Source organism: Saccoglossus kowalevskii, chromosome 5 (assembly GCF_978046115.1).
Source record: "Saccoglossus kowalevskii chromosome 5, keSacKowa6.1, whole genome shotgun sequence".
Classification (NCBI taxonomy): Eukaryota; Metazoa; Hemichordata; class Enteropneusta; family Harrimaniidae; genus Saccoglossus; species Saccoglossus kowalevskii.
The window spans coordinates 7,694,145-7,714,041 of NC_140645.1; the positions used below are offsets into that span (position 1 = coordinate 7,694,145).

Consider the following 19,897-nt stretch of genomic DNA (forward strand, 5'->3'; position numbering starts at 1 on the left):
TATTTGCAGTTAGAGACTCGGTTCAGGAGTCATTAAGATTCAGTCCATTTGAATTGGTCATGTGGTTAGGGGTCCGTTGAATTTGTTAAAAGAAAAGTGGTTAGAAGAGGGGTCTAGCCCCGAAGACGTAACACTCTACAATACCGAATAGTACAACGCGTATTTAAACCTGGAGTTCTTAATAAAGTACTCGGCTTAACAGCTCAAAGAATTATCGATCGATCAGCAATTTTATATTTCAGTTTTTTTAATCCTGAAAATGCTCGTGCTCACCAACTTACTACTTATTTCACAAGAAATCTATTCGCAGAATCATATTACTGACATAAAAGTCCTGACAACATATTGGTAATCACTTCGGTTGTACTGAGACCCTGTGACAAAAATGCTTTGGTCGTTCTCAGCGCATTTGGAAATAGGAACAAATCATAGATATGCTGGTAATAAGTGGCAATACCACTCCGTTATCAAATTATAATTAATTGTGTTTCACCATTATAATTTTACACATATATATGTATTAATTATTTGTTTTTGGTTAGACAAATTACAACCTTGTTGTTTTACCTCGGCTTTTTAGAACACCGATTCAACAGGGAAAACACAATATAGCAGCCTCGTTTTGCCAGGCACGAGGATTAAAAGATTAAAAGATAATAAAAATGATAAAAATGTTTAAGAGACAACGCATAGTAGTTGTATTGATCACATAGACATCACTGTGAAATAAACATTAACTGGGCTTGCAAGTGTTGACTGTCTTTACGACAACAATACAGGTGAGACTTGTTTTACGTAATCTAAGGCTTAGTTAAGTATGTGTGTATGTGGTTTCACTGTTGCTATGTTTTGTATTCATCTGCTAGACAAATTCATCAGTATCGGAATAATAATTCATATAAATGATAATTGGAATAGTAAGTAAAACAATAGTGTTTTTAAATTATGACACTTCTACTGAGAGAGAATTTGGCTCAATGATATGCAAATCACAAATATTAATTTCACAGTTTACTCGATGAAAATTTAGTCATGCTTCCATAAGTATATTTACATATTACATTGTAAGTACCTCTGTCGATATGCGTGTTATTCTATTCTATGTATTTTTTTTCTAAGAGTAGTATCCTTGGCAAGCAAATTCCTTCTCTACACAATCTCGTATAACAAAATGAGACGAGAAAGAAACTTGTCTTTCCTTCAAATATTATTGTATTTTAAATCATTTACATTAACATTGCTGGTGGACGAGTGACTGATGTGAAGTAGCATTGTAGTCATCTGCAGTAATCTCGCATCACGCTATTCTAGTGTTTGTTTAAATATACTGCCCAGATCGTCATTAGAAACAGTACTGCCTGCGCAGTAGTTGTAATATAATAATAGTACGGGAATCAGCTTGGGTTAATATTAATTTATTGCAACGATCATGCAACTCACTTGGGCGGCCAATATAGCTGTGACAACATTTGCATAATCTGGAAGTGTATATTAAATGAAACGTCACGCGAAAGCGTAACGAGCAGAGGACGACGTCCTTACAAACCTGTCTGATTTCAGTATCGTAACCCATTGTTATTTGACAATGGATCATTTAAGTTTCAGCCAATTTCAGTATTAAATAATTGTTACATCGTACTTATTCCTCCTTTTCAAATAACTTCGCCTTTATTCGTTTCAGAAAACGACACTGTAATCATATTCATGGAAACCCGTACCATGGATTTGCTAAATAATGGAATACTTTATTGCAAATAATATGCAAATCACTGTTAATGATATATTTATACATAATTCATGATATTCTTAAAAATACTGTACTCTTAGTATTCGTAAATGTCTAAAGTTTCTGGCTGATGGTCATCTATTCAGTGTTTAAAACATTAACTTGCCGCTTGAATTAAAACAGTGAGCCAAGACACAACTAACATAGGTTTTCATACCCTTGATACAACGATCAAAAAACTATCTCCAATTGAAATGACTACATACAATTTGTTATCCTTTAATGTTTCAGAAGTATTCATTTTTTGTACGTCGTTTAACACACTGACTTTTCAATGCAATTTCATTTACTAGCTTGTCAATATGTTTTACCGCCATTATAGAATTTCAACATCATTCAGGTAACAAGATGAAGTCTGCAGTAAAAATATAAAAAACATGCACATTTTAAGACATCAACGTTCACTCTAGTAATAATTTATACACAGCTGAGTTCGTTGAAACTAATAGGAACGTAAAGAAGCAGGACGAAAATAACAGTAAACAACGATTTATTTTCAAAAGTAAACAACAAAAGTATGTCAACACTTTTATCTGATGAAACAAGTCCAACTACATGAAAATAGTTGCAGAAAACTTTGGTACTCGAAGAATACTATTCGGAACAGTTTTTAAGGTGTTCGACAAGTAAAACACTCTGCCCCTCAAATATATCGCTAAGGAAATTTCCACACCCTTGCACTCAATAGTGCAATAAACACGAAACATCCATAATGACATGTTTACAGGCAGTTAATACTAAACTTGTATTAAATTCACGCTGATTCACTGGCCACGCAATTACTAAAGCGTGTAATGGCAAACTTCTGACTTTTATCATCATGAACCTAAGTTACTCTAGAATATAAAGGAGAACGAAAAAACAGCAGTTGTTACTGTGCACAAGCTGGCTTCTGTGAATAAATTAACAGTTTAATGAACTACCGACCAATTGAAAAAAAAATCTGTTTTTTCTCTAAAATCCGGAAAATGCTCGTTGCTCATCACCCAAATACTTATTTGACAGCACATTTATTCTTAGAATCATATGACTGACACACAGGTTTGGACATATGTTTGTTTTAGTGGTTCCTGAAGTCATTACATCAAGTTATATGGGGAGGAACGGACCTTGAAGGACTAATTATGGCTTAAAATACATTATATAATGAGAGTATTATAAACAAATCCCTGTAATCAATATAGCTATCATAGGCGAAATTCAAAATAACAAATACGTATTTGATAGCTCACAAATTAATAGAAAATAAGTAATAAATGATAGTAGTCACATATAAAACAGACACTGACAGGACTTCGTTAATAGAAATATTGCATTCTAAAGAAAGTATGTTTTACTCACTTTCTCATTAGAAAGATATGAATTAGTTTATAAAATAATTGTATGTACATGGTAGTTAATCTGAGTAGTTAACAAAAAATCTATTGACGCTGGTAATGCCCAGGATCATGTATTCGACCTCGCCTCATCAGGAAAGGCCATGGATGGTCGACTTCAGCGCAAACGTGGGAATCGGGCGGTTCCGTGAACATTGGACTGCGTCTTGTCAGAACGACGACAGTGGACTAGTTCGTCTATAAATAATCGTTCCACGTTTCTACATATTGCTTCGGAATTATTTTCGCAACTCTACCGTTGAAATCTTAAAGTCTGATATTATTCAGGTTTTTTTATTTTTCTAGTTTAGCGCTGCCGCACTGTTTAACCCAACATGTTGATTGGGATAGCGTGGCACAAATACTCCACCCAATACATGTACAGCTGCCGTTGCGTTAATTTGTTATTCATACGAATTATTTATAATTAAAAGCCTAGGTTTTCAGCTTTTGTTTGAAATTGGTTAGAATAAGTAAGTCGTCCAAATAGCTCAGAATATTGCGTTCAAATGATTATAATTTTAAAAAATGAAGAAATGCGAACTGACACCCTATGAAGAAAAATGGTTTGGTTACTATCCGCGCATCTGAAAATAGCAGCAAACATTTAATATGCTGGTAATAAGAAGCAGTATGTCGTCAAAATAGAATCAATTGGCTTCAACATTATATTAAATTTACATATACATATCTGTTCTATTTTTATAGAAGAACCTTCCCAAATAAACAAAATTCTAAAATTTAAAAATATAAGAGGTAGTCACTAAACCATGTACTTTTACACTCAAGCAAGAGAATAGACATGTTGGTGAACTAGCCTTGCACTGTGAGTGTTTTATTGTTTACACTCCAGTTTTTTTCACAAATAAAAAAAATTAAAAAAAAAGAACTGCAGACCACACTTCTTTATATTTTTAGTGGGCAAGCCATGTTTCCACATACACAAATACACATAATATTTCTATTTAATTTATTTTAAAAAAATATTTTAGAAGCATAACAATACAACGACTAGATTTGGTGTCACAGTTTGCTCCCAATTCATACTGGAATATTGCCAGCAATAATTAATAAAGCTTGTTCAGAAAACCATTTATTCCCGACATCATATCCAATGGCTAGTTCTCATGATCTACAACAGTAAATAAATAAACAGAAATCATTTTGATGCGTGGTTTTTATATGACACTGCCATATCGCACAGATATTCAACACCACCATATCGAATTTGGATTTGGACCATACCATTTCAAGCTGCAGGGTGTCTAAACAATGACTCAACAAACAATAAACACATCTTCCACCCACCACACACATTTTAGCCACAATTGAACAACCAAGAAAGCAACAAATATCAGGCTGCATCTTGAAAACAACGAGATACCGCATTACAACCAGTCATTACAAACATGAAAGCCTCCACCCCTCCCAGTACACCCTACAGCATTAATGGTTCATATACTCATTTGCATCTATGTACAACAAGCTTAGCCAATAGATGCACCTGACTCATCAAACTTTTGACCAACCACTCATTCTAAATATTGTGGAGTAAAGGCGCTATTTACTAATGAGAGGAATCTTTTAAACGAATTAATCAGATATAGTAACTATTTTTTTGGTTAAAAAAACTTCTACCCTGTTGTTTTTGTATATTGCGGACGCATAGGTAGCACTGTGAAATAGACATGAACTGTTATTATTCTACAGGGAAAATGGCTTTTCTTTGAAGCAATAAAAGTAGATTGTTTTGCCAGAGCAAATCATAATATATCGCCCACCTAAAATACCCAAAATTTCAAAAATTCTAGCCAGTGGAAATGCTGCTTGATTTGAAGCAGTGATGTCATGGCCAAACTCATATTCGTGGACACACCCTTGATATAATGATCACAAACTAGGTACAGTCATATCAGAAAAATACAAAAGGTGAAGCCAATGGGCTCGTATATCTTCCTGTTTCTTGTCTGTTTATCTCGTCTTGTTTCCAGATTGGACATCGATAGGTACGGTACGGCAATCTTACAGCTTTCCCAGGACTAACTATATCATGCTTCGTCAGACCCGACCGCCAAATATTGGAATCACTGCAACTGAACACATGATTAAGTTGTTCAGCGTTCAGACCTTTACTATTTCCTAAAACAAATCGAAGAGATGACTCTGGATCACACACTTGTATGTATCAGATATTTGTACTCCAATATAAATTTGTTTTCATCAAAGATGGCGTACTAACAGTTGACTGGACCTCATCAGCCCACACAACGCCACAAATAGCAAAGGGCTGAATCCCCAGTATATCGATTTTTAAAAGGGCACAACAGTACCAAATAATAATATTTGCACCTGAAGATACAGTAATGGTGTCATTAGCTGTTATGGTAATTAAATGTTCATGTTAAAAAACAACTCTGTCACAGCATATCACCAGCTATCAGTGAGTGACATGCGTTAGTCATTCGCAAGCTGATTGGCAAAAACGTAATCAAATGACGTCACAGTGCGACAGCCAATACACTGAAATTTGTATTGTTGGAGACACAGTGTACGCGACTTCTTAGACAACAGTAAATATTAATAACCACCAATAGAGATTTAATCTGAAAATAATGAATCCTACACCTTATCAAAATGTGAAATCAGGACGCGATGCGCCACTGTAATGAGTGGGATTGGATGGAGTTTTGGAGAGTTTAATTTGCATCGACCTAATATGCTTAACCATGCTCAACCGTGATAATTAAAAAATATAATATTCCACGACACTGAATCTGTATAAAACGTAATTACGTTGTCTGAAATATTATCTATGATTGATTCAGTCGCCAATGAACATGATTGTCAATGCACGATACAGGAACACTTCCCGACGGGATTTGATCTGAGAGGTCAAAGTTAGGCGCTTTCAATTAAAACATTCCTAGACTACACATATATCTGTCAAGTCATCAAAAGCATTCCGAGTATTGTGTTGAATGTTGCGCTGCTTTATTCGTTGTCTCGGATTTATTTATTTAATCTATTAATTTATTTACAGAAACTATGTTTGCATCACTTTCGATTTGTGGTTTGATCATGATGGCAGTTACATCAAATGCTGAAATGCTGGGAACCCAGCTAATGGCACTTGCGTGGATTGTAATGATGTCATGTATGAAAATGGAGTATGGCATAGTGTATGCACTGAAGATTTCACCTGCCCACTTTATATGGCAGACATTGAAAATAGAATTAAGGGAAAAGATGTTAGGTCTCACTTTTCATATTATTATGGAAATGCAGCATTCATACCTGGTACACGCCACTTTGAGTATGTCTCCATACTCGCATCGCAAATCGACTCCATTAAAAAGGGTGATATAGTATGTTATTTTTTATTTCTCTGTCAAATTGGTTTAGCGCGCCATCAACAATGTAATTTGCTAATTCAATTCAAACATTATTGAGTATGTTTTGTGAAATATTATTGTAAAATGGTGCGTTTGTGTGCGATAGAAATTTCCAAGAAGTTCATACTGTCTAATGAACAATACTTTCTAATGTTGTGGCCTAAGAAGATTATTTTATTATTCTGTTTTTATTACTTAAAACATAGTATATACATTGTTTTACAGGGAATTGTAGCGGTGCCAACTGACAATTGTCAACAATGTGAGATCGATGTAATAGAAGACGCGTGGGTTCACAATGTTTGTAAAATTGTGGTGAGTTTCATTGCGATGATTATTTATATGCCAACATAGACTACAAAAAAACACATAAAACATTAAAGTTTAGCTAGCGCTGAGGTTGGATGTTGCGATGGTTTGAAAATTGTACTATTTAATTATTTTTTAAATATATAATACTTCATGTCAGATTATATAAACTAAAACCACTGAAATGATGATGGAATGTTTGAATTTGATATAATAATACTAGCTGAAATAATCCAGTCAAAGTAACTGTTTTGTGTCGAATGTAAGAAATAATTCAGTCGTTGTATATGTTTATTTGTCATTGAGTTTCAAAATGTTCTCCTCTGATTTCTTAAATCAATTTTTGTTCACATATAGGATTGTCCTACAGTCATCGCCGAGCAAATCGAGTTTAAGGCGGCACTTCCTGAAGAAGACTCAATGCGAGATAGAATGTGTTTTATTCGTAAATATGATGTGTATACCAACTATACTTGCGAATATTATTCTGATGATCCTAATATTGTTAATCATTGGATTCAGGCTAGTACATAAAAAGATGAGAATTAATTATCTTGTGCTAGTTATCAATAGTTATGTTCTTTCAATTGCGTAGTTTGAGAAAATTTGGTATTTGGTATATAACATTTATTCATGATATCAGCTGTGATGTGTACTCCGTTGGCGTATGAGACTAAGTTCATTTGACATGTACACACAATTCTAAATGAAATTAACCGCATTAAGTAATTAATATAGAGGTTTTAATTTATAATTAAATAAATGCTTGAGTAGTACAATTCATTCAAATTGAAATCTTGCGCGCCGTGCACTTTAACATACTGCATATGTAAAATGAGATAAAACATAAGCTGGGAATTATTGGGAATAATTATATAATATATGTATCGAGTAATCAGGCGAACATAATTAAAACACAGATTCTACAATATTAAATTGTACAAATATATAGACACAGTAATAGATCGGACAATTTAATTCACTCTGGCAGTATTTAAGTGTAATTTATTGCCCTAAATTAAAGTTACTGTAATTATTTTAGAATTACATATATATTAGCATCATTACATGATCGTCTCTCTAATAGCCTGTGTGTAAATGATAGTCTTCTTGTATCGGGGTGTATGTATCGTGCATATTCTTAGTTCAATTCATATATCGATAACTGGGTAATAAATGTAATTATAACATTATACTGCATCTTTAGCAATTTTTAATTTTGGCGAGATTTCGTCATATAGACTTGTGGCCCTGATGATGTAACAGTTTACAATGTTCATATGGATGTCAGTGTGCTGATTGACAGACAATATTTTACATTGTAGAGATATTAAGTGTGAGATATAAATGTGTATTGGTTTGCCAACTTAATCTACATACTCACGTCTCAATACAAATACATATCTAGTTTACATTGCACATTTACATAGTCACAGGTTTAGTAGTTTACAATCAATATGAGAATACAATTGAAATGGTTCTCATATAAATTCAAGTATAGTGGGGTACAATCTGCATTAGAATACAGGCATAATGTGAAGCTGAATAAATAAACACTGCTCGGACTGATAAATATGCAGTGGTTTTTTTCGGTAACAGGTAAAGAGTGATCAAAATCATCATTTTTATATACTACTAAAGTAAAGCTGACGTTCGAAACGTTTCGCTATTTTGAATAGTTAATTAGAAAAACATATACATATGTTTCGCCTGTCTGCATATTCAATTAAATACACAAATTCAAATGAATTGTGCAACCAAGTGTGTATATTGTGAGTTAGTGAGTGGACACGAAGACGTTTAAGAAGAGGTGTTATGTTATACGAGTTATCTCCGCGAGTGCATTTCGGTTAGAAATTTCAATGAGACAAAGGCGAATCATATGTTCCAGAGCTTTTGATAAAATGAAGGCATATGTTTATGTGCTTGGTGCCAGAAAATATACAATAAATAATATAAATAATAATGTACATAATGATAATAATAATAATAATAATAATTATAATAATAATAATAATTATAATAATAATAATAATAATAATAATAATTATAGTGAGGACCACGGATATGGTTCATACAAAATAGTGACCCCGTAATACTGATGTTATTAATTAAATGCAAAGCAGACTTAATTTGATGATAAATGACAAATAATTATATACAGACTTTTAAATATGACACATTTACTGATTCATATGATACAGTTTTAACGTATTTTTAAATATGTATCTGCTTTTGATAATTTTTATGGAATCAGGAAGTGAGTTCCAGTTGTTTGCTGCTGTATAGGTGATAATGTTTTGATTAGTAATAAGATTCATTCTTGGAATATGATATATGGAACTAGATGCTTGACGTGTTTGAAGTAGTGTTCAACATTATGGGCAAGCGAATTCTTATTAAGAATAAAAAAACAAACAGGTATGGAATTTACCTATAGATGCGTAAAATATTTAGTTGTTTTAATAAGAGGGCCTTGGGGCAAGAAAATCAAGCAAACAATTTTTGTTCTGGAGTAGTAGAATTTTGTCAAGAAAGGTTTTGTAGGTGTTACCTCAGATTTCAATACAGTAAGTAGTATGTGATAAAATGAGGGAGTTGTTGAGCAAGATAAGAATAGATCGTAGGACAAATAACCAATTTTAGACAAAATACCAATTTTAGGTGAAGTATTTTTACAAATTTGTTCTATGTGTTCTTTCCAATTAAATGTATTGTCAATTGTCATATCCAGGTACTTTGTAGATGTGACGCCCTCTACAGTTTAATTTTGGATCTTAACGTTATCACAAGTATAGATTGCTCTCTGGGGTGTTCTAATTAACATATAATTAGTTTTGTCTGAGTTGGTTAATTTATTTGCACCAGTTGCAGACCTTCTGGAATTCAATGTTGATGTTGTTGAGATAAATAATGTTAGTTCTAAGATATTTGAAATATTGGTGTCGTCCGGAAAGGGCGGAAATTGGAGGCTCTGATAGAGTTAGCAATATCATTAAAATTGGGCCAAGAATCAATCGCTGGAGATATTTCCCGTGTGGAAATATAATACAATATTATTACTAAATTATTATAGTGTTATATTTGTTGTGTAATAATACAACGTGTATCCCGCTACCGTTTGTAACAGGTTAGATTTGTCCTGCCCATATTTTAGGTGTGTGGAATAAAGTACGTTGTTTAAACCTTACTCGTTAAGCGGATGCTTGTTGTTTATGTTTAAAATTATTAAAGAACCAAGTTCACAGGGGTGATATAGGCGCTGTTTGTTTGGGACAATGCGAAATCTTAGCTCGGCCCAACTAGCACCCTGTGACAGTTTTACGTCGTATATAGTCTAAGAACAAACTTCGAAAACAAAATCCAAAAATACCTGACGTGTATAGTACTCAAAATAGTCATGTCAATAAGGAAACAAATATATGGACCTTAATGGTAAATACTCATAATGTGATGACTCGTGTAGGCACATTGTGGATACATAGGTAGCACTGTGAGATAGACATCAACTGGGCTTTCAGGATTTGACTGTCTTCACGACTATCCAGACCCACTATTCACGCCACTACTAAAACGTTGGCTTTCATTATCGGAATCTAAAAGTTACTCTACAATACCGAATAGTACAACGCGTATTTAAACCTAGAGTTCTTAATATAGTACTCGGCTTAACAGCTTAAAGAATTATCGATCGATCAGCAATTTTATATTTCTTTTTTTTTAATCCTGAAAATGCTCGTGCTCACCAACTTAATACTTATTTCACAAGAAATCTATTCGCAGAATCATATTACTGACATAAAAGTCCTGACAACATATTGGTAATCACTTCGGTTGTACTGAGACCCTGTGACAAAAATGTTTTGGTCGTTCTCAGCGCATTTGGAAATAGGAACAAATCATAGATATGCTGGTAATAAGTGGCAGTACCACTCCGTTATCAAATTATAATTAATTGTGTTTCACCATTATAATTTTACACATATATATGTATTAATTATTTGTTTTTGGTTAGACAAATTACAACCTTGTTGTTTTACCTCGGCTTTTTAGAACACCAATACAACAGGGAAAACACAATATAGCAGCCTCGTTTTGCCAGGCACGAGGATTAAAAGATTAAAAGATAATAAAAATGATAAAAATGTTTAAGAGACGACGCATAGTAGTTGTATTGATCACATAGACATCACTGTGAAATAAACATTAACTGGGCTTGCAAGTGTTGACTGTCTTTACGACAACAATACAGGTGAGACTTGTTTTACGTAATCTAAGGCTTAGTTAAGTATGTGTGTATGTGGTTTCACTGTTGCTATGTTTTGTATTCATCTGCTAGACAAATTCATCAGTATCGGAATAATAATTCATATAAATGATAATTGGAATAGTAAGTAAAACAATAGTGTTTTTAAATTATGACACTTCTACTGAGAGAGAATTTGGCTCAATGATATGCAAATCACAAATATTAATTTCACAGTTTACTCGATGAAAATTTAGTCATGCTTCCATAAGTATATTTACATATTACATTGTAAGTACCTCTGTCGATATGCGTGTTATTCTATTCTATGTATTTTTTTTCTAAGAGTAGTATCCTTGGCAAGCAAATTCCTTCTCTACACAATCTCGTATAACAAAATGAGACGAGAAAGAAACTTGTCTTTCCTTCAAATATTATTGTATTTTAAATCATTTACATTTACATTGCTGGTGGACGAGTGACTGATGTGAAGTAGCATTGTAGTCATCTGCAGTAATCTCGCATCACGCTATTCTAGTGTTTGTTTAAATATACTGCCCATATCGTCGCTGCGGTTTGGCTTTCTGGGCAGGCTACGTCAATGCAGTCTTATTGTTGCCGCAGCTCGTATGTATTTATGAAGCAGCAAGTTGGATGTCATTAGAAACAGTACTGCCTGCGCAGTAGTTGTAATATAATAATAGTACGGGAATCAGCTTGGGTTAATATTAATTTATTGCAACGATCATGCAACTCACTTGGGCGGCCAATATAGCTGTGACAACATTTGCATAATCTGGAAGTGTATATTAAATGAAACGTCACGCGAAAGCGTAACGAGCAGAGGACGACGTCCTTACAAACCTGTCAGATTTCAGTATCGTAACCCGCTGTTATTTGACAATGGATCATTTAAGTTTCAGCCAATTTCAGTATTAAATACTTGTTACATCGTACTTATTCCTCCTTTTCAAATAACTTCGCCTTTATTCGTTTCAGAAAACGACACCGTAATCATATTCATGGAAACCCGTACCATGGATTTGCTAAATAATGGAATACTTTATTGCAAATAATATGCAAATCACTGTTAATGATATATTTATACATAATTCATGATATTCTTAAAAATACTGTACTCTTAGTATTCGTAAATGTCTAAAGTTTCTGGCTGATGGTCATCTATTCAGTGTTTAAAACATTAACTTGCCGCTTGAATTAAAACAGTGAGCCAAGACACAACTAACATAGGTTTTCATACCCTTGATACAACGATCAAAAAACTATATCTCCAATTGAAATGACTACATACAATTTGTTATCCTTTAATGTTTCAGAAGTATTCATTTTTTATACGTCGTTTAACACACTGACTTTTCAATGCAATTTCATTTACTAGCTTGTCTATATGTTTTACCGCCATTATAGAATTTCAACATCATTCAGGTAACAAGATGAAGTCTGCAGTAAAAATATAAAAAACATGCACATTTTAAGACATCAACGTTCACTCGAGTAATAATTTATACACAGCTGAGTTCGTTGAAACTAATAGGAACGTAAAGAAGCAGGACGAAAATAACAGTAAACAACGATTTATTTTCAAAAGTAAACAACAAAAGTATGTCAACACTTTTATCTGATGAAACAAGTCCAACTACATGAAAATAGTTGCAGAAAACTTTGATACTCGAAGAATACTATTCGGAACAGTTTTTAAGGTGTTCGACAAGTAAAACACTCTGCCCCTCAAATATATCGCTAAGGAAATTTCCACACCCTTGCACTCAATAGTGCAATAAACACGAAACATCCATAATGACATGTTTACAGGCAGTTAATACTAAACTTGTATTAAATTCACGCTGATTCACTGGCCACGCAATTACTAAAGCGTGTAATGGCAAACTTCTGACTTTCATCATCATGAACCTAAGTTACTCTAGAATATAAAGGAGAACGAAAAAACAGCAGTTGTTACTGTGCACAAGCTGGCTTCTGTGAATAAATTAACAGTTTAATGAACTACCGACCAATTGAAAAAAAATCTGTTTTTTTCTCTAAAATCCGGAAAATGCTCGTTGCTCATCACCCAAATACTTATTTGACAGCACATTTATTCTTAGAATCATATGACTGACACACAGGTTTGGACATATGTTTGTTTTAGTGGTTCCTGAAGTCATTACATCAAGTTATATGGGGAGGAACGGACCTTAAAGGACTAATTATGGCTTAAAATACATTATATAATGAGAGTATTATAAACAAATCCCTGTAATCAATATAGCTATCATAGCTCACAAATTAATAGAAAATAAGTAATAAATGATAGTAGTCACATATAAAACAGACACTGACAGGACTTCGTTAATAGAAATATTGCATTCTAAAGAAAGTATGTTTTACTCACTTTCTCACTAGAAAGATATGAATTAGTTTATAAAATAATTGTATGTACATGGTAGTTAATCTGAGTAGTTAACAAAAAATCTATTGACGCTGGTAATGCCCAGGATCATGTATTCGACCTCGCCTCATTAGGAAAGGCCATGGATGGTCGACTTCAGCGCAAACGTGGGAATCGGGCGGTTCCGTGAACATTGGACTAATACACTGTGTCTTGTCAGAACGACGACAGTGGACTAGTTCGTCTATAAATAATCGTTCCACGTTTCTACATATTGCTTCGGAATTATTTTCGCAATTCTACCGTTGAAATCTTAAAGTCTGATATTATTCAGGTTTTTTTTTATTTTTCTAGTTTAGCGCTGCCGCACTGTTTAACCCAACATGTTGATTGGGATAGCGTGGCACAAATACTCCACCCAATACATGTACAGCTGCCGTTGCATTAATTTGTTATTCATACGAATTATTTATAATTAAAAGCCTGGGTTTTCAGCTTTTGTTTGAAATTGGTTAGAATAAGTAAGTCGTCCAAATAGCTCAGAATATTGCGTTCAAATGATTATAATTTAAAAAAATGAAGAAATGCGAACTGACACCCTATGAAGAAAAATGGTTTGGTTACTATCCGCGCATCTGAAAATAGCAGCAAACATTTAATATGCTGGTAATAAGAAGCAGTATGTCGTCAAAATAGAATCAATTGGCTTCAACATTATATTAAATTTACATATACATATCTGTTCTATTTTTATAGAAGAACCTTCCCAAATAAAAAAAATTCTAAAATTTAAAAATATAAGAGGTAGTCACTAAACCATGTACTTTCACACTCAAGCAAGAGAATAGACATGTTGGTGAACTAGCCTTGCACTGTGAGTGTTTTATTGTTTACACTCCAGTTTTTTCACAAATAAAAAAAATTAAAAAAAAAGAACTGCAGACCACACTTCTTTATATTTTTTAGTGGGCAAGCCATGTTTCCACATACACAAATACACATAATATTTCTATTTAATTTATTTTATTTTTAAAAAAAAATATTTTAGAAGCATAACAATACAACGACTAGATTTGGTGTCACAGTTTGCTCCCAATTCATACTGGAATATTGCCAGCAATAATTAATAAAGCTTGTTCAGAAAACCATTTATTCCCGACATCATATTCAATGGCTAGTTCTCATGATCTACAACAGTAAATAAATAAACAGAAATCATTTTGATGCGTGGTTTTTAGATGACACTGCCATATCGCACAGATATTCAACACCACCATATCGAATTTGGATTTGGACCATACCATTTCAAGCTGCAGGGTGTCTAAACAATGACTCAACAAACAATAAACACATCTTCCACCCTCCACACACATTTTAGCCACAATTGAACAACCAAGAAAGCAACAAATATCAGGCTGCATCTTGAAAACAACAAGATACCGCATTACAACCAGTCATTACAAACATGAAAGCCTCCACCCCTCCCAGTACACCCTACAGCATTAATGGTTCCTATACTCATTTGCATCTATGTACAACAAGCTTAGCCAATAGATGCACCTGACTCATCAAACTTTTGACCAACCACTCATTCTAAATATTGTGGAGTGAGGGCGCTATTTACTAATGAGAGGAATCTTTTAAACGAATTAATCAGATATAGTAACTATTTTTTTGGTTAAAAAAACTTCTACCCTGTTGTTTTTGTATATTGCGGACGCATAGGTAGCACTGTGAAATAGACATGAACTGTTATTATTCTACAGGGAAAATGGCTTTTCTTTGAAGCAATAAAAGTAGATTGTTTTGCCAGAGCAAATCATAATATATCGCCCACCTAAAATACCCAAAATTTCAAAAATTCTAGCCAGTGGAAATGCTGCTTGATTTGAAGCAGTGATGTCATGGCCAAACTCATATTCGTGGACACACCCTTGATATAATGATCACAAACTAGGTACAGTTATATCAGAAAAATACAAAAGGTGAAGCCAATGGGCTCGTATATCTTCCTGTTTCTTGTCTGTTTATCTCGTCTTGTTTCCAGATTGGACATCGATAGGTACGGTACGGCAATCTTACAGCTTTCCCAGGACTAACTATATCATGCTTCGTCAGACCCGACCGCCAAATATTGGAATCACTGCAACTGAACACATGATTAAGTTGTTCAGCGTTCAGACCTTTACTATTTCCTAAAACAAATCGAAGAGATGACTCTGGATCACACACTTGTATGTATCAGATATTTGTACTCCAATATAAATTTGTTTTCATCAAAGATGGCGTACTAACAGTTGACTGGACCTCATCAGCCCACACAACGCCATAAATAGCAAAGGGCTGAATCCCCAGTATATCGATTTTTAAAAAGGCTCAACAGTACCAAATAATAATATTTGCACCTGAAGATACAGTAATGGTGTCATTAGCTGTTATGGTAATTAAATGTTCATGTTAAAAAACAACTCTGTCACAACATATCACCAGCTATCAGTGAGTGACATGCGTTAGTCATTCGCAAGCTGATTGGCAAAAACGTAATCAAATGACGTCACAGTGCGACAGCCAATACACTGAAATTTGTATTGTTGGAGACACAGTGTACTCGACTTCTTAGACAACAGTAAATATTAATAACCACCAATAGAGATTTAATCTGAAAATAATGAATCCTACACCTTATCAAAATGTGAAATCAGGACGCGATGCGCCACTGTAATGAGTGGGATTGGATGGAGTTTTGGAGAGTTTAATTTGCATCGACCTAATATGCTTAACCATGCTCAACCGTGATAATTAAAAAATATAATATTCCACGACACTGAATCTGTATAAAACTTAATTACGTTGTCTGAAATATTAGCTATGATTGATTCAGTCGCCAATGAACATGATTGTCAATGCACGATACAGGAACACTTCCCGACGGGATTTGATCTGAGAGGTCAAAGTTAGGCGCTTTCAATTAAAACATTCCTAGACTACACATATATCTGTCAAGTCATCAAAAGCATTCCGAGTATTGTGTTGAATGTTGCGCTGCTTTATTCGTTGTCTCGGATTTATTTATTTAATCTATCAATTTATTTACAGGAACTATGTTTGCATCACTTTCGATTTGTGGTTTGATCATGATGGCAGTTACATCAAATGCTGATGATCACCCTGGGAACCCAGCTAATGGCACTTGCGTGGATTGTAATGATGTCATGTATGAAAATGGAGTATGGCATAGTGTATGCACTGAAGATTTCACCTGCCCACTTTATATGGCAGACATTGAAAATAGAATTAAGGGAAAAGATGTTAGGTCTCACTTTTCATATTATTATGGAAATGCAGCATTCATACCTGGTACACGCCACTTTGAGTATGTCTCCATACTCGCATCGCAAATCGACTCCATTAAAAAGGGTGATATAGTATGTTATTTTTTATTTCTCTGTCAAATTGGTTTAGCGCGCCATCAACAATGTAATTTGCTAATTCAATTCAAACATTATTGAGTATGTTTTGTGAAATATTATTGTAAAATGGTGCGTTTGTGTGCGATAGAAATTTCCAAGAAGTTCATACTGCCTAATGAACAATACTTTCTAATGTTGTGGCCTAAGAAGATTATTTTATTATTCTGTTTTTATTACTTAAAACATAGTATATACATTGTTTTACAGGGAATTGTAGCGGTGCCAACTGACAATTGTCAACAATGTGAGATCGATGTAATAGAAGACGCGTGGGTTCACAATGTTTGTAAAATTGTGGTGAGTTTCATTGCGATGATTATTTATATGCCAACATAGACTACAAAAAAAACACATAAAACATTAAAGTTTAGCTAGCGCTGAGGTTGGATGTTGTGATGGTTTGAAAATTGTACTATTTAATTATTTTTTAAATATATAATACTTCATGTCAGATTATATAAACTAAATCCACTGAAATGATGATGGAATGTTTGAATTTGATATAATAATACTAGCTGAAATAATCCAGTCAAAGTAACTGTTTTGTGTCGAATGTAAGAAATAATTCAGTCGTTGTATATGTTTATTTGTCATTGCGTTTCAAAATGTTCTCCTCTGATTTCTTAAATCAATTTTTGTTCACATATAGGATTGTCCTACAGTCATCGCCGAGCAAATCGAGTTTAAGGCGGCACTTCCTGAAGAAGACTCAATGCGAGATAGAATGTGTTTTATTCGTAAATATGATGTGTATACCAACTATACTTGCGAATATTATTCTGATGATCCTAATATTGTTAATCATTGGATTCAGGCTAGTACATAAAAAGATGAGAATTAATTATCTTGTGCTAGTTATCAATAGTTATGTTCTTTCAATTGCGTAGTTTGAGAAAATTTGGTATTTGGTATATAACATTTATTCATGATATCAGCTGTGATGTGTACTCCGTTGGCGTATGAGACTAAGTTCATTTGACATGTACACACAATTCTAAATGAAATTAACCGCATTAAGTAATTAATATAGAGGTTTTAATTTATAATTAAATAAATGCTTGAGTAGTACAATTCATTCAAATTGAAATCTTGCGCGCCGTGCACTTTAACATACTGCATATGTAAAATGAGATAAAACATAAGCTGGGAATTATTGGGAATAATTATATAATATATGTATCGAGTAATCAGGCGAACATAATTAAAACACAGATTCTACAATATTAAATTGTACAAATATATAGACACAGTAATAGATCGGACAATTTAATTCACTCTGGCAGTATTTAAGTGTAATTTATTGCCCTAAATTAAAGTTACTGTAATTATTTTAGAATTACATATATATTAGCATCATTACATGATCGTCTCTCTAATAGCCTGTGTGTAAATGATAGTCTTCCTGTATCGGGGTGTATGTATCGTGCATATTCTTAGTTCAATTCATATATCGATAACTGGGTAATAAATGTAATTATAACATTATACTGCATCTTTAGCAATTTTTAATTTTGGCGAGATTTCGTCATATAGACTTGTGGCCCTGATGATGTAACAGTTTACAATGTTCATATGGATGTCAGTGTGCTGATTGACAGACAATATTTTACATTGTAGAGATATTAAGTATGAGATATAAATGTGCATTGGTTTGCCAACTTAATCTACATACTCACGTCTCAATACAAATACATATCTAGTTTACATTGTACATTTACATAGACACAGGTTTAGTAGTTTACAATCAATATGAAAATACAATTGAAATGGTTCTCATATAAATTCAAGTATAGTGGGGTACAATCTGCATTAGAATACAGGCATAATGTGAAGCTGAATAAATAAACACTGCTCGGACTGATAAATATGCAGTGGTTTTTTTTCGGTAACAGGTAAAGAGTGATCAAAATCATCATTTTTATATACTACTAAAGTAAAGCTGACGTTCGAAACGTTTCGCTATTTTGAATAGTTAATTAGAAAAACATATACATATGTTTCGCCTGTCTGCATATTCAATTAAATACACAAATTCAAATGAATTGTGCAACCAAGTGTGTATATTGTGAGTTAGTGAGTGGACACGAAGACGTTTAAGAAGAGGTGTTATAATATACGAGTTATCTCCGCGAGTGCATTTCGGCTAGAAATTTCAATGAGACAAAGGCGAATCATATGTTCCAGAGCTTTTGATAAAATGCAGGCATATGTTTATGTGCTTGGTGCCAGAAAATATACAATAAATAATATAAATAATAATGTACATAATGATAATAATAATAATAATAATTATAATTATAGTGAGGACCACGGATATGGTTCATACAAAATAGTGATCCCGTAATACTGATGTTATTAATTAAATGCAAAGCAGACTTAATTTGATGATAAATGACAAATAATTATATACAGACTTTTAAATATGACACATTTACTGATTCATATGATACAGTTTTAACGTATTTTTAAATATGTATCTGCTTTTGATAATTTTTATGGAATCAGGAAGTGAGTTCCAGTTGTTTGCTGCTGTATAGGTGATAATGTTTTGATTAGTAATAAGATTCATTCTTGGAATATGATGTATGGAACTAGATGCTTGACGTGTTTGAAGTAGTGTTCAACATTATGGGCAAGCGAATTCTTATTAAGAATAAAAAAACAAACAGGTATGGAATTTACCTATAGATGCGTAAAATATTTAGTTGTTTTAATAAGAGGGCCTTGGGGCAAGAAAATCAAGCAAACAATTTTTGTTCTGGAGTAGTAGAATTTTGTCAAGAAAGGTTTTGTAGGTGTTACCTCAGATTTCAATACAGTAAGTAGTATGTGATAAAATGAGGGAGTTGTTGAGTAAGATAAGAATAGATCGTAGGACAAATAACCAATTTTAGACAAAATACCAATT

The 19,897-nt window shown here is 33.3% G+C and overlaps 2 protein-coding genes across 5 annotated transcripts; both read left to right on the forward strand.

The window, feature by feature from the left end:
- Nucleotides 1-693: 693 nt before the first annotated feature.
- Nucleotides 694-8,056, forward strand: LOC146745469 (uncharacterized). Of its 2 annotated transcripts, XM_085499507.1 has the most exons (5): nt 694-779; nt 5,154-5,340; nt 6,203-6,527; nt 6,780-6,869; nt 7,221-8,056. In XM_085499507.1, the coding sequence occupies exons 3-5, from the start codon at nt 6,315-6,317 to the stop codon at nt 7,395-7,397; spliced, it is 480 nt and encodes a 159-aa protein (XP_085355633.1). In that variant the 5' UTR covers nt 694-779; nt 5,154-5,340; nt 6,203-6,314; the 3' UTR covers nt 7,398-8,056. The 2 variants fall into 2 exon arrangements, with proteins under 2 accessions (XP_085355633.1, XP_085355632.1); XM_085499506.1 differs by lacking the exon at nt 694-779 and having other exon boundaries at nt 4,806-5,340.
- Nucleotides 8,057-11,020: 2,964 nt separating this feature from the next.
- Nucleotides 11,021-18,474, forward strand: LOC146745470 (uncharacterized). 3 transcript variants are annotated; one of them, XM_085499508.1, is made up of 5 exons: nt 11,021-11,115; nt 15,567-15,753; nt 16,616-16,944; nt 17,197-17,286; nt 17,639-18,474. In XM_085499508.1, the coding sequence occupies exons 3-5, from the start codon at nt 16,621-16,623 to the stop codon at nt 17,813-17,815; spliced, it is 591 nt and encodes a 196-aa protein (XP_085355634.1). In that variant the 5' UTR covers nt 11,021-11,115; nt 15,567-15,753; nt 16,616-16,620; the 3' UTR covers nt 17,816-18,474. The 3 variants fall into 3 exon arrangements, with proteins under 3 accessions (XP_085355634.1, XP_085355635.1, XP_085355636.1); XM_085499509.1 differs by lacking the exon at nt 15,567-15,753; XM_085499510.1 differs by lacking the exons at nt 11,021-11,115; nt 15,567-15,753 and adding an exon at nt 15,812-15,959.
- The last annotated feature ends 1,423 nt before the right edge of the window (nt 18,475-19,897 follow it).